The sequence below is a fragment of the Triticum aestivum genome, chromosome 3A (assembly GCF_018294505.1).
Source record: "Triticum aestivum cultivar Chinese Spring chromosome 3A, IWGSC CS RefSeq v2.1, whole genome shotgun sequence".
NCBI lineage: Eukaryota > Viridiplantae > Streptophyta > Magnoliopsida > Poales > Poaceae > Triticum > Triticum aestivum.
Window position 1 is genome coordinate 126,979,574 of NC_057800.1, and position 14,931 is coordinate 126,994,504.

Sequence of the window (14,931 nt, forward strand, 5' to 3'; positions counted from 1 at the left end):
TTTGAAATTTATGATCTAGTACGCCTTCACCATCCAGTGACCTTGGTTATTTGAATCTCCGTTGCCGGAACCAAGCCATGGCAACCAACCATGAGGCCATGCCATGCCATACCTAACGAGGAAAGCTGCAAGAAAGTAGAAGGTGAATCTCCGTCTCGGCGTAAACACCACACATGGAGCAGATTCCGCTCCCTCCCAAACAAAGGAGATTGTCCGAAGTGAGCAGTCGACATGCATCGCTAACTAGCCATCTAATCTGACCTTGTTCTTTGACTGAGCCTTCCAAATCAACTAGAAATTATTTTTTTATAAAAACCAGAACATATCGCCTTTTTTGCCGACCTTTGTCATGTAGATTTCGCTTCCTGTCCAATGCCATTGAACTTGGTCTTTATCATAGGATTGAGACCCCCCTCTCCAATCATCAACCAAAGCTTGATGAACTCCTCTACTTGTAGTGGCGGTGCCACTGTAGGGGCTGGTATGGTCGGCCGCCCTGGGTAAGCCGTGATGTGCGCCATAAATACTAGTACTACTTATCTATTTGTCCATCTCAATTTTTTCTGAAGGCACGTCTCACTAATCGACTTGTTTTGGACGAGAGACACAAAACGTTTTTAGTCGGTCTATTTGAACAGAAAAACGATTTGGTTTTATACGTGCGCTAACAGAACACGGCCTGGGAGTCCATGTTAGTGGTTCTCTGTGACGTTTATGTTTTTTTCCTGATATTTTATGCTTAGATCAGCTAGTTGTCAAGAACCTTGAATTATTCTGCACCATTAGTTATGTTCTTTGGCTTCATATTTCAATCCTATGAGTTTCTGTTGAGCAGACTTGCATCTGTATGCTACAAAAATTATAGACCTTAAATGTTTCGTCCCGGGTAAGTTCAATTCCTGGATCCGACATAAAGACAACCATCGACCGAATCCCACAAGGTCCATCGAAGACACACCTTCGCACACCCTCTCACAATGATAGACACACTATCGAGACACAGACAAGGTGAGACAACGTTATTCTATCTTCAGCAAGCCGTCGCCTTCTCATCGTCATGAACACGACACAAATCCTAGCAAATCTCAAAAAAAATATAAAAACGGAGTCCTCTAGTGGATAAGGGCCGAAACTCACCACATCTCACAGCCCTAAGGCCGCAGAAGACGAGACAGGTCGGTGGCATGGAGGCAGGAACCTAATCGTGTGTTCACTTGGGGAGGAGAGACGAAGGGGTAAGTCGTTTTTTCCCCTGCGTCACGTCTATACAGCTGTGAACAGTTTGTTTATGGAGTAGCTCCAGCAAAAACACAAACTGTCATCCTGGCGCCCGTCATGCTTCACGACCAACCAAAGTACCCAACGTGCTGAAGCCGATGATGCAAAACCAAATGATCATCTACCGACCGCCTCGTGCACACGGACCAGTAGCGTGCAATGTTGCCGGCTTCCAGAAGGGAGCCTCCACGTAAGTTCCCGGCACACGAACTTACGGCAACGTTTGACCACGGTAGCCGCTACGTGCTCGCAGTGAAATCACTTCCCATCAAAACGTGGCGCGCGCCCCATGCATGTTCGCCACGCCGGCCCGCGGTGAAAGGCCGAGGTAACAGCGCACCACGGCCGGCAGCATGCACCGTCCACGTATACACGGACCGCACCGCCGTGCACCACCTATATAAGCGGCCTCCGCTCAGTGGTGAAGCAGAGCATACCAGCAGGCTAGCGGAGACAGACTTCAAAGACTTGTTACCGAGCAGAGACCGCGAGCAATGGCACAGCAGGAGAAGAAGGCGCCGGAGCTGCAGCAGGACCCGGAGATCCAGGACTCGGAGAACCGGACACAGCAGGTGAAGAAGGCGCCGGAGCTGCAGGACCCGGAGATCCGGGCAGAGCTGGACCGCCGCGCCCGCGAGGAGGGCGAGACCGTCATCAAGAGCGGCGCCGGCGGCAAGACCCTCGAGGCGCAGGAGCGCCTGGCGGAAGGTACGTGCGTGCGTTCATGCGTTGGCGTATGTGGTGTTGCTCTAACTTTGTGTTGATCTGCTTGTGCTGCTGTGCATGCGTGCTGCAGGGCGTAAGAAGGGCGGGCTGAGCCGTGCGACCGGCTCCGGCAACGAGCGCGCAGAGGGCGAGGGCGGGGTGGTGATCGAGCCGGACGAGAAGAAGCTCAAGGAGGTCAAGAAGGATCTCGGGCGCGAATGATCGAGCGAGGTAGACGATGTACGGCCTCACAGGCCGGCCCTCCTATATATATATATATATCGTACGTGTGGATGTACTGTAAGTTAGTACGTAGTGCTATGGGTGTACGTGGTAGTAGGCTAGGTTGAAGGATGCAGCTTACGTAGTAGCGTTGATGCATGCATGTCTTCGTGCTCGCACGGACATGGCGTACGTACGGCTGGCTACAAAATTTTGGTCCCTGGATTGTAGCCGCCGTAGCCCCTCTATATATGTAGCTCGATCGTAATCCATGTACCCTGGCTGCAAAATTTTGGCATGTATGTACGTTCTGTAGCCAATGATCCCCGGATATATGAGTTGATAAATAAATAGTGGCCGTGTCTGCGAAAACTCCACACTAACTTCTATTCAATAAACGATGTATAGTAGTATTTTTTTAATCACAGATTCATTCCTATGTACGCACGCTCATTCCTATGTACTCGTTATGTAGTCGAGAGAGTACCAATTACTTACAATTGTTCATGAAATTACTTTACTACCGTTCCAAGTACAATATGGCCAGTCTAAAGAAGACACATTCAAAGAAAAAGAATTAACACACTACAACACGTCCTTGAAAGCGTTACCAAAGCCCAAGAATGGCCCACCCCGTCGAGAAAGCGCTGCCTAAGATGAAGCCGGCCATGAAGGGAGTATATTATGAAGGCACTTCTCGATGATGAAACTCAACGAAGATGAAATAATCCGTCACGTTTCTAAACAAGGTTTTGCAGCTTGCTGACCAGAAATGAACTTATGCTACGAGCCTTAGGTTCAGATTGGCGTCGGCGGTTTGGTGGGAAGTTTCAGATTTTTTTAGGGTACCTTCCATTTTAAGATCGTGTTTGTGGGCGATTTGTTCTATACCAGGCTCATTTAGATGGGCTTCAGGCCAGCGATGGCATCTTCATTCACAGTCCAATCCACGTAGTACTAGTTCATTAGTGGGCTAGGTGACAGCCGAGGACGATCTGGTCCGGGCGTCAGCTATTTCCTTCCCGCCCAGTTAACTGAACAATTTCTTGGGTTTCTCAAAAAAAAAAGTTAACTGAACAATTACCAAAAAAGGTTAACGAGGGAAAAAAACTAATCGCGGTCGCCGCTCCTTCCCTCGCCCCCATCGCCGGAGGGCGTAGGCTGGTGCATCCGTCGAGATGCATGGCAAGCCTCTCCGCCGCATCGGCGAAGGCTGTCCTTAGGTGGCGGAGGCTGTCCTTAGGCCAACTCCAGCACGTGACCCCAATTTGTTTGGAGGCGTCCGTTTAAGGTAAAATGACATACCAGACTATCCAACGCAGGAATGTGCATTTTTGTTCACTTTTGACTCATTTTCGACTCAAACTTGGGTCGTGACTATCCAACGCAGGGATGTGCATTTTTGTCCACCTTTGACTCACTCCCGACTCAAACTTGGGTCGTTTTTGCAGCGTAATGGACAGCGCACGAAAGGGCGGGCCGTGTGTGTTTGTCTTTCCTTTGCCTTTGCTCGCCCTGTAACGCCTCGGACATATCTGTCGGTAGTCGTTACTTCTAGCGGGATCTAGACTGGTTCACAAATCAATATTAGTATTTTCTGTGTACTTTGTCCTCACTCGTGCGCACCTAAGAGTAACTTCCCGGTCGATCGCTCATCTCGAAACTACTCCAAACTGAACACGCTTAACTTTAAAGTTATGTCCAAATGAACTCTCAGAAAAGAAAGAATTCATTATTGATATGAGTAGTCTATCATCCCTAATAAGTCATGCTATCACATACACCCCCACTCAGAGAAACCGGCGTCCTCGTCGGGCCACATAAACGTTCTCTCTTGACATAAACGTATACACCCCCACTCAAAAAAAAAACCGACGTCCTCGTCAGGCCACATAAACGTTCTCTCTTGACACAAATGTTTGTGCTTCCTGTCCGGCACATGTGCCATGCCATGTGCTCCGATGGGTCACAAGCGTCATGCATAACATGACCGCGCATCTGTCTGTAAACATCCGTGTAACCGCGAGGATCGGCTCTGATATCAATTTGTAATGCCCTGAACACACTCGTCGGTGGTCGTTACTCCTAGCGGGATCTAGACAGGCCCTACAGATCAATACTAGTCTATTCTGTGCACTTTGTCCTCATTCGTGCGCACCCGAAAGTAACTTCCCAGTCGGTCATCCATCCTGAAACTACTTCAAGCTGAGCACGCTTAACTTTGAAGTTCTGTTCGAATGGGCTCCCGAAAATATGAGTAGTCTATCATCCCTAATAAGCCAGGCTATCACACGACCGTCGGTGGTACAGGGGTTCCTTTTTCTATCCGCCCCCTTCCCCCTCCAGCCGCACCCTAATAACCCACAAGTATAGGGGATCAATTGTAGCCTTTTTCGATAAGTAAGAGTGTCGAACCCAATGAGGAGCTAGAGGTAGAATAAATATTCCCTCAAGTTCTATCGACCATCGATACAACTCTACGCACGCTTGACGTTCGCTTTACCTAGAACAAGTATGAAACTCGAAGTACTTTGTAGGTGTTGTTGGATAGTTTTGAAAGATACTAAAGAGCGCGTAAATAAAAAGTAGGGGTTGTTTAGATAAAGACACAACTAAGTTAGGTTTATTAAAGAGCTTGTTGTCATATAAAAAAGTTATTTGTCCCTAGGCAATCGATAACTAAACCGGTAATCATTATTACAATTTTATTTGAGGGAGAAGCATAAGTTAACATACTTTCTCTTCTTGGATCATATGCACTTATGATTGGAACTCTAGCAAGCATCTGCAACTACTAAAGATCATTAAGGTAAAACCCAACCATAGCATTATAAGGCATCAAGTCCTCTTTACTCCCATACACAAACAACCTACTTACTCAGGTCTGTGCTTCTATCACTCACGCCACCCATCATAAGCAAATCATGAACATATTGCAAACGCTACAGCGGGGATCCCTCATGCTTGTGCGACACGGAGAGCACCATAGGACATCACTAATAATGAAACATGCAAGTCAAACCAATCACGATCATCAATTAACCCATAGGACAATCTACTCAAACATCATAGGATAGCCATACATCATTGGGAAATAATATATAGCGTTGAGCACCATGTTTAAGTAAAGATTACAATGAGTAAAAGAGGGATTACACCGATGCATAGAGGGGGGAAGAGTTGGTGATGATGACGGTGAAGTTATTGGTGTAGATTGCGGTAATGATGATGGCCCCGGCGGCGTTCCAGCGCCATCGGGAGGGAGGGGGAGAGAGCCCCCCTTATTCTTTTTCTTCCTTGACCTCCCCCTAGATGGAAGAAGGGTTTCCCTCTGGTCCATGGCCTCCATGGCGGCGGAGGGGCGAGAGCCCCTCCGAGATTGGATCTGTCTCTCTGTCTCTCTGTTTCTGTGTTTCAGATTCTGCCCTTTCACCGTTTCTTAAATTCCCAGAGATCCGTAACTCCGATTGGGCTGAATTTTGGACACGATTTTATCCGGATATTAGCTTTCTTGAGGCGAAAGAAGGGCACCAAGCGCCTTACGGGGTGGCCACAAGGGCCCAGGGCGTGCCCCCTGCCTCGTGCCCCCCTCGGTCATTGTCTCGCGTTGATTCTTCTTCCCAAAAATCGCATATATTTCAAAAAAAATCTCCGTCAGTTTTTATCCCGTTTGGACTCCGTTTGATATGGATTTTCTACGAAACAGAAAACATGCAACAAACAGAAATTGTCACTGGGCACTAGATCAATATGTTAGTCCCAAAAATAATATAAAAAGTTGCCAAAAGTATATGAAAGTTGTATAATATTGGCATAGAACAATCAAAAATTATAGATACAACGGAGATGTAACAACATCCCCAAGCTTAATTCCTACTCGTCCTCGAGTAGGTAAATGATAAAAAAGATAATTTTTGATGTGAAATGTTACCTAGCATAATCTTGATCATGTAATTTAATCATGGCATGAATATTAAGACATGAGTGATTCAAAGCAATAGTCTATCATTTGACATTAAGACAATTATACTTCAAGCATACTAATAAAGCAATCATGTCTTTTCAAAATAACATGGCCAAAGAAAGTTATCCCTATACAATCATATAGTCTGGCTATGCTCCATCTTCATCACACAAAATATTCAAATCAGGCACAACCCCGATGACAAGCCAAGCAATTGTTTCATATTTTTGATGTTCTCAAATATTTTCAACTTTCACGCAATACATAAGCGTGAGCCATGGACATAGCACTATAGGTGGAATAGAATGTGATGATGGAGGTTGTGTGGAGAAGACAAAAAAGGAGAAAGTCTCACATCGACGCGGCTAATCAACGGGCTATGGAGATGCCCATCAATTGATGCCAATGCGAGGAGTAGGGATTGCCATGCAACGGATGCACTAAGAGCTATAAGTGTATGAAAGCTCAAACTGAAACTAAGTGGGTGTGCATCCAACTTGCTTGCTCATGAAGACCTCGGGCATTTGAGGAAGCCCATCATCGGAATATACAAGCCAAGTTCTACAATGAAAATTCCCACTGGTATATGAAAGTGATAACTCAAGAGACTCTCTATATGAAGAACATGGTACTACTTTGAAGCACAAGTGTGGTAAAAGGATAGTTACATTGTCCCTTCTCTTTTTTCATTTCTTTTTCTTTTTTAGGCTTCTTGGCCTCTATCTTTTGTGGGGGGGCTTTTTCGGCCACTTTTATTTTGATCATGGGGCAATGTTCTAATAATGATGATCATCACACTTTTATTTACATACAACTCAATATTACAACTCGATACTAGAACAAAGATATGACTCTATATGAATGTCTCCGGCGGTGTACCGGGATGTGCAATGATCTAGCATAGCAATGACATGAAAAAACGGACAAGCCATGAAAACATCATGCTAGCTATCTTACGATCATGCAAAGAAATATGACAATAAATGCTCAAGTCATGTATATGATGATGATGGAAGTTGCATGGCAATATATCTCGGAATGGCTATGAAAATGCCATGATAGGTAGGTATGGTGGCTGTTTTGAGGAAGATATAATGAGGCTTATGTGTGATAGAGCGTATCGTATCACGGGGTTTGGATGCACCGGCGAAGTTTGCACCAACTCTTGAGATGAGAAAGGGCAATGCACGGTACCGAAGAGGCTAGCAATGATGGAAGGGTGAGAGTGTGTATAATCCATGGACTCAACATTAGTCATAAAGAACTCACATACTTATTGCAAAAATCTATTAGTCATCGAAACAAAGTACTACCCGCATGCTCCTAGGGGTATATATTGGTAGGAAAAGACCATCGCTCGTCCCCGACCACCACTCATAAGGAAGACAATCAATAAATACCTCATGCTCCAACTTCGTCACATAACGGTTCACCATACATGCATGCTACGAGAATATCCATAACTACCCACTAGCATGACTCTAATATCACCATCTTTATATCGCAAAACTATTGCAAGGAATCAAACACATCATATTCAGTGATCTACAAGTTTTATGTAGGATTTTATGACTAACCATGTGAATGACCAATTCCTTTCATCTCTCTAAATGGATATAAGCGAAGCAAGAGAGTTTAATTCTTTCTACAAAAGATATGCCCACGCTCTAACAAATATAAGTGAAGCAAAAGAGCATTCTAAAAATGACGATTTTCTATGTGAAGAGAAACAGGCAATCAAAACTTCAAATGATATAAGTGAAGCACATGAAGCATTCTATAAAGCCATACTCAAAAGATATAAGTGAAGGGCAGTGAGAATTATATAAATCAACCAAGGACTATCTCATACCGGCATGGTGCATAAAAGAAAAGTGAAAACTAAATGCAAAAGACGCTCCAAGATTTACGCATATCATGTGACGAATAAAAATATAACTCCAAGTAAAATTACCGATGATTGTTAGAAGAAAGAGGGGATGCCTTTCGGGGAATCCCCAAGCTTGGTTGCTTAGGAGTCCTTGAATATTTCCTCAGGGTGCCTCGGTCATCCCCAAGCTTATGCTCTTGCAACTCCTTATTCCTTCATCCATTGTGATCTCTCCCAAAACTTGAAAATTTCAATCACACAAAACTTAACAAAAAGTTCGGTAAGATCCGTTAGTATAATAAAGCAAATCACTACTCTAAGTACTATTGCGAACCAATTCATATTTTGTTTTTTCATTGTAGCTACTGTAATATAACTTTTCCATGGCTTAATCCACTGATAGAAATTGATAGTTTCATCAAAACAAATAAACTATGCATCAAAAACAGAATATGTCTTAAACATGACAGTCTGTAGTAATTTGAACATTCACCATACTTTTGGTACTCCAAAAATTCTGTCAAAATTAGGGAAAATAAAAAAATTGTATATAAATACAGTGCAAGAAGTTTCAGAACCGTTTGACGTTCCAGTAAAAAAATTAAAATCGTGCACTTTCAGGACCCCGATTCCAAGTCACATCGATCTAGCCGGTAACACCTCATATCACTTTGTGGCCTCACGCATGGTATTCCCAAGGGAGTCGCCTTACCATGGACCGGGACCGTTTGCGCCTTTTGGCTCACGTATATGATAGTGTCGCTAGCATCCATATGACAGAGAACCTGGGCTGACATGGCTAGTCGTGAACCCAAAGCGGCACCAACCTATGGGGACAGGCATACATGAATCACATCGAGCATGTCGGTCAGCAGCGTGTGAATCCGGGCTATAGCACTGGGCTAACAGGACTCCGGATGTCACCGCGTGACATTTCCCCGTAGGGACAGACACAGGAATGAAGTGAAACACATGCCGACCAGTCAAGTGTCCTGAGCAGTAGTGTTGGGCTAGCCGGACTCCGTTGAACCGGGCTGTAGCGGACTACTATGGCTCATGGAAGCACTAGACTACATTTCCCCATAAGAGAGGCTGCCAAGGATAAACAACTAGATTGTCGGATCCCACACATACCAAGCATTTCAATCATACACACAATATGCTCGATATGTGTAAATACAACATGGCATCACAACATAACTCTACGACTCAAGTATTATTCATTAGGCTCCGAGGAGCGAGATATTACAAACATGGGTCTCATGACCCAACAATCATAGCATACAAATCAAAGCACATGCGGAAGCTTAACATGTCTGAGTACAAACATCTACAAATGAAAAAGGCTGAGAAGCCTGACTATCTACCAGATCCTGCCGAGGGCACAAGATCATAGCTGAGGTATCAAGCTAAACGTCGAAGTCCACGCGAAACTACTAGCGAGACTGAAGTCTCTCTGCAAAACATAAATTAAGCAAACGTGAGTACAAAAGTACTCGGCAAGACTTACATCAGAACTAGCTACATATGCATCGGTATCAACAAAGAGGGGTGGTGGAGTTTAACTACAGCAAGCCACCTTTGACTCGGTGGCTATCTTAAACTACGACTACAAGTAACTCTTTTGAGGTGGCGCACACAAGTCCACATATTCGCCATTCAATACACCACTATGGATCCGCTCCCGTCTCCCTACGAGAAGGCCATCCATAGCACTCACACTTATCTTGCGAGTTTTAGAGTATCCATTTTCACTTGTCTATGAACTGTTATCGGCAACCCAGAAGTCCTTTACTGCGGACGCGGCTATTCGAATAGTTTTATACCCTGCAGGGGTGTACTTCGTCACACATGTTTCCACCACTTAGCGTCTGCACACGACATGTGCTCGGCAGACTTCAAGTGAAAGCCGACGTGGGTGTAGACCATGACCTAACTAACCGCACAAGTCTCTAGTCCATGTTTATCGCCTATTCGGGTTCCATCCGTGAGGAGATCCGGCCGGAGTTTCGCTCACAGCTCCAAACGATGTGTGCAGGGTTCCCAAGACACCAAACGGGTGCCCAGTACACTGTGCCATGGTGTATCTACCGCATCATAGCCCACCCCTAGGGTCAGCGCTACGCACGACCGCCAACACATATCCTATAAACACCAGAAACTAGTTGCAACTCCTGGACAGAGGACGAGAGGGGTCAGTAAGTCGAGAGGGGTCATATTTCAGGGCCCAATGTGTGGTAGTAGCTGTTTCATGGATCACAAACACAGAACTCAGTTCCTGAGAACGGTTTCAATGAGATAACCCACCATGTACTCCTACATGGCCTCTCACCGCTACCTTTACCAAATCGTGTTCACACACTTAGCTCACACACAGTAGGACATGTTCACAACTTTCCAATTCATCCCCGATGAATCAGACCTGACACAACTCTAAGAAATAGCAGGCATGACAAGCAAACATGAATGAGTAGGCACATCAGGGCTCAAACAACTCCTACTCATGCTAGTGGGTTTCATCTATTTACTGTGGCAATGACAGGTCATGCAAAGGAAAGGGGTTCAACTACCGCAGCATGTAACAGTTGAATCGTTGTTGTCCTAATGCAGTAAAGGAGAGCAGGAGCGAGAGAGTGGGATTGTATCAGAATGAACAAGGGGTTTTTGCTTGCCTAACACTTCTGAAGATAGTATAGTTCTTCATCGGTGTCATCGAACTCATCGTCGGAACCACGTCTATCGAGAGGGGACAAATGCCGGCAAACAAAGAGGAACACAATCAATGCAATGCAACAATTATGATGCATGATAATGTCATGGCAATATGCTGTTGATTGAGCTAATGCAACTAGCAATCATATTAAATGAAGTTGGTTTGAACCAAGGGTTCAAATTCAAACTCCATATGTGCTTATTTTAAATGTCAATTATGCAAATTGCCCTGTACAGCAACCCTAGGTTGTTCAAACATGCATGCAAATGCCATAAACAGATTCCTTGAATTTTTCTAATAATTTTTCATATATAATTTGTTTCATTTGGAGTTACGGTTGAATTACTATGAATTTTTGAAGTTTAAACTAATTTCTGGAATTCCTGAATAAGAATAAATCCAGAAAAAGGTTAACTGCGTCAGCATGACATCGTTGTGACGTCAGCAGGTCAACAGACCGGGTCAGAGTCAAACCTGATCAGTGGGGTCCACTGGTCAGTGGGATAGAAACTAATCCCGCGTTGACTACGGCTTTGACCCGCTGCGGGGCCCGCTGTCAGTGACTAGGTGAGGTCCAACTGGCGGGGATTAGCACTAATGACCCCGCCACGTCGGCTGTCGCCGGAGTTGGCCGGCGGTGACCAAACCTGCGGCGGCAACACGTCGGACTCGCGCTAAAGGCGACGAGGGCGGTGGCTAAGGGCATCTGGGCGTAGCCCGGACTCGCCCGCATCTAGGGAGGTAGGTGGGTGGCCGTGGGGGCGCCGGAGCTCGCCGGAACGGAGCTCGCGGCAGCGGCCGGAGCTCGGGCGTGCTCGGGTTCAGTGCTGGGATGCACAACAGGGGCGTGGAGAGGGGCTATGGCCTCCTGGGAGTGTGGCAAACGCGGTGACGCGCTCGGTTTCGAGCCCGCGTGGCTGTGGCCACGATGACGGCGTCGCCGGCGGAGCAGAGTGCTCGGGCTCGGTGGAGATGGCGTCTAGGGGCGCAACTGAGGCGTAGAGGAGGGGGTTAGGGGCAGGGGCTCACGGTGGATGCAGAGGTGGCCTCGGCGTGCTCGGGGAAGCACCGGAGCGAGCGGGGCGGCGAGAGGCATCTCCGGTGGCCAGCGACGAAGACGATGAAGATGGCGTCGATGCAAGGCCTCCAGCGAGGCGTGGCTGGACAGAGAGGACAAGGGAGGCGTGGCGATGCTCCTGGACACGTCGGGGAGGCGAGGGGAGCACGGAGGCCGCATCTACGACGTACGGCAGCGACGAGCTCCGCTCGGCTTCGGGAGAGCGAGGGGAGGGGAGAGAGCTGCGATGAGGGAGGAGGTGCAGAGGGTCGAGGGAGGGTGCATGGCACCCTCGGGTGAATCCAGCGGCGTGTAGGCAAGCAGGAGGTGGCCGACGCGTGCGCACGCGCGTCGGGCACACGCCCTCCTGCCTACTGGCAGGAGGTTGAAGACGGTGGCGGCTGCGGTGGGCTGGGCTGCACAGTGTTGGGATGCGGATGGGCTGCCAGGTAAGTTAGGTGGGTTTCCTTCCTATTCTATTTTTCTTCTGTTTTCTATTTTTCTGCTGTTGTTTTGGCTTTAGTAAAAATACTAAAGCATTTTGTAAAATGCTGCAATAATTTGTGGACACTCTATGGATTATTCCAGTGGTCCACATTTAAATTCAGCATTATTTGAGCATTTAAATTATTTATAGTGTTTACATCCCAAATTCAAATACGATAAGATTTAATTCAAAAATCCATGAATGACCTTGAAACATGCGCATCATTTTTGTCAGAGGTTTTAACCTTTTCTAAAAATGATGAACATTTTTAAAGGCATTTTGGGTTTATTGAAAAGGCTTAAGGCTGACCCTATTTGATTTAATTTTTGGTGCTAGGGTTTGTCATCCCCATTTCAACTTTCTGAGAAATTTATACATGATGACATGACTGCCTTAATGCAACTAATAACAAGCAAATTCTAGGGCTGTGACAACTCACCCCCACTAAACAAGAATCTCGCCCCGAGATTCAAGACATGAGGTAAGAAGACAGAGGGCACAACTAACATGATCTTCATGATCCATTGCTTCGGATCGATCTTGGCGTCCTTTCTTTCGAGATCTGCATCCAACACGATGATGACAGACAGGAACTCTACATGAATCGATCTTCTCAAAGATCGAGCAACTCAAGATCAACTCTTGGGGTGAGATATAAAACATCTCTTGAGCTGAGACATGAAACATGCATATCAAAAGGGATGTAGAGGGACATATGACGAAGGTCCAAATTGGTAGGCAACAATCCCACGCTTAGGTGAGATGGTGAGTGAGTGTCAAAGCGGCGAGGAGATAAGTTGCCATGATTACCTAACGGGGCTATTCCCTTAAGTGGCAAAAAGAATTACTTTTGATATAACGATCACTGAAACTCTTTATGCCAGCCTAAGTCAATGACAAACGATCGTTTGGCGGAGTTCGAATGGATGATGTGGACTACCTTGTTGAAGACAACGTAATGGATGATTTTGCTTATCATCGAAAAATGGATGGGACCCATGGTAGGTCCACTTTTTGAAGATGATCTTGGACAACAACTGCTGAGAAGGCGGATCATAGTGAAAGGGCACAATGGTGGGTGCAAGCTGGGGACAAAATGCAAATGTTGGGATTGATTCTAGTAACTGGGGAGAACCCAACAGTAGAGAGAGATTCCACTATCGGAAAGGTTATAGCATAACCGAGGAAACTGGAAGCATATCCCAATTAATGCCGACGATAAATCCTAGTGATTTCGTGTGCTCTCAAGAACTTGAGCATTTCCATATTCATCAAGGTTCTACCAACATCCGAGTCGAGGATCCTGGCAACACATCTTACTACCTTGACGAATAGTGATGGACAATGCAGATGCATAGAAGGACAACCCTTTCTCAGATTTCACCTTAGCGAGGCTAAGGGAAAGAAATCTGGATGATCGACTGAGAGACATTTAACATTCCGCTTCTAATGTTCTCCTTGATGTACTGGTTACCACGGTCATGCTTTAAAGCATCAACATAGCCATCAAGTAGTGGTCGGACTTCGGAATACAATAGATCCATAAGGAACAACTTCTGGAGTAAATCCTATGAAATCCTTATGGGGAGGTGGCCAACTTCCTCAATCAAGATACTACAATAATAGGTCTTCCGTCTGGGTGTGTTGGCCACGACATCCACTTTACCGGTTACAGAGAGAGCAATATTATAGTTCTTGGAGTGTGTTCCAACCATCATATCTGCCTGAGATTCAGATCTGGTTGGTGTCAGGATATTCTAGACTCATCAAGTCTAGAAAGGAGAACAAAAGTTTGCAACACAAATCGACGAGATGACGTTGCGAGACTCTCGGGGGAATGAACTACGGTAGTAAGCTCCAAAACATGAGCCGGTTCTGCTACAAGCATGTGAACACGCTGTCCTAGACAAGCATGGTCACCTTGTAGTCTTACAATGAAACACTACCGAGTTCAAGGGGAACCATCAACGAGGATATCGAAGTCCTTGCGTAAGTCTAGCTCTTAAGAAGAAACTTCTTCTCCTTGAACAAATCAATTAGTAGCTTGGTGTGCTAGGGACACATATGGACTGGAGGTAGCGAGCCTATCAAACCATAGAATACTTCGCACATGCATGACTACCTTGGGATGACTCCAAAGGAAGCAAAACAAGCTTTCTCGAATCCACGGCGGCAACTTGCATCAGATGCACATGAATTAGAGGAAGTCACATATTTCAACCAGACATATGCTTCATGAACGGGACATGAGGGCAATTCTTATAAAGTTTCCAACACTAGTATAATGTTCAACTTGAATCATGGGGGAGACAAAATGCTGCTGATGGGCTCAACAACAACTCATCGAAATCTCCATATCACTGGACTTCCACCATCATGTGAACACGGTGATAGCATTGGTCAGACCAAAGGATGTAATGGTGTATGCTCGAGGGATCAACCATGAGTAAGACAACATTACGAACATCGTTGGTTCTGATTTGATTTGACGATAGCCCACACTCAAATCAAAGGATTGATAAGACAATAGCGCCGACAATTGATCACGTGGATCAATCGATGAAGGTATTATCTTTCTTCAACACAGATAAAAGATATCCCTTAGGGATGAGCGTGGTAGGACAAGCTTTTATCT

The 14,931-nt window shown here is 45.8% G+C and overlaps 1 protein-coding gene across 1 annotated transcript; it reads left to right on the forward strand.

The window, feature by feature from the left end:
- Positions 1-1,696: 1,696 nt before the first annotated feature.
- On the forward strand, positions 1,697-2,577 carry LOC123058116 (late embryogenesis abundant protein EMB564-like). The gene is made up of 2 exons (XM_044480939.1): positions 1,697-1,986; positions 2,075-2,577. Exons 1-2 carry the CDS (start codon positions 1,773-1,775, stop codon positions 2,203-2,205), a joined length of 345 nt encoding a protein of 114 aa, XP_044336874.1. The 5' UTR covers positions 1,697-1,772; the 3' UTR covers positions 2,206-2,577.
- The last annotated feature ends 12,354 nt before the right edge of the window (positions 2,578-14,931 follow it).

What these genes read in the sequence shown, in the direction of transcription:
- LOC123058116 (XM_044480939.1), top strand. Translation starts at nt 1,773, where the DNA reads ATGGCACAGCAGGAGAAGAAGGCGCCGGAGCTGCAGCAGGACCCGGAG. An exon ending in GCAGGAGCGCCTGGCGGAAG is followed by an intron (nt 1,987 to 2,074) that starts GTACGTGCGTGC and finishes TGCGTGCTGCAG; the next exon opens with GGCGTAAGAAGGGCGGGCTG.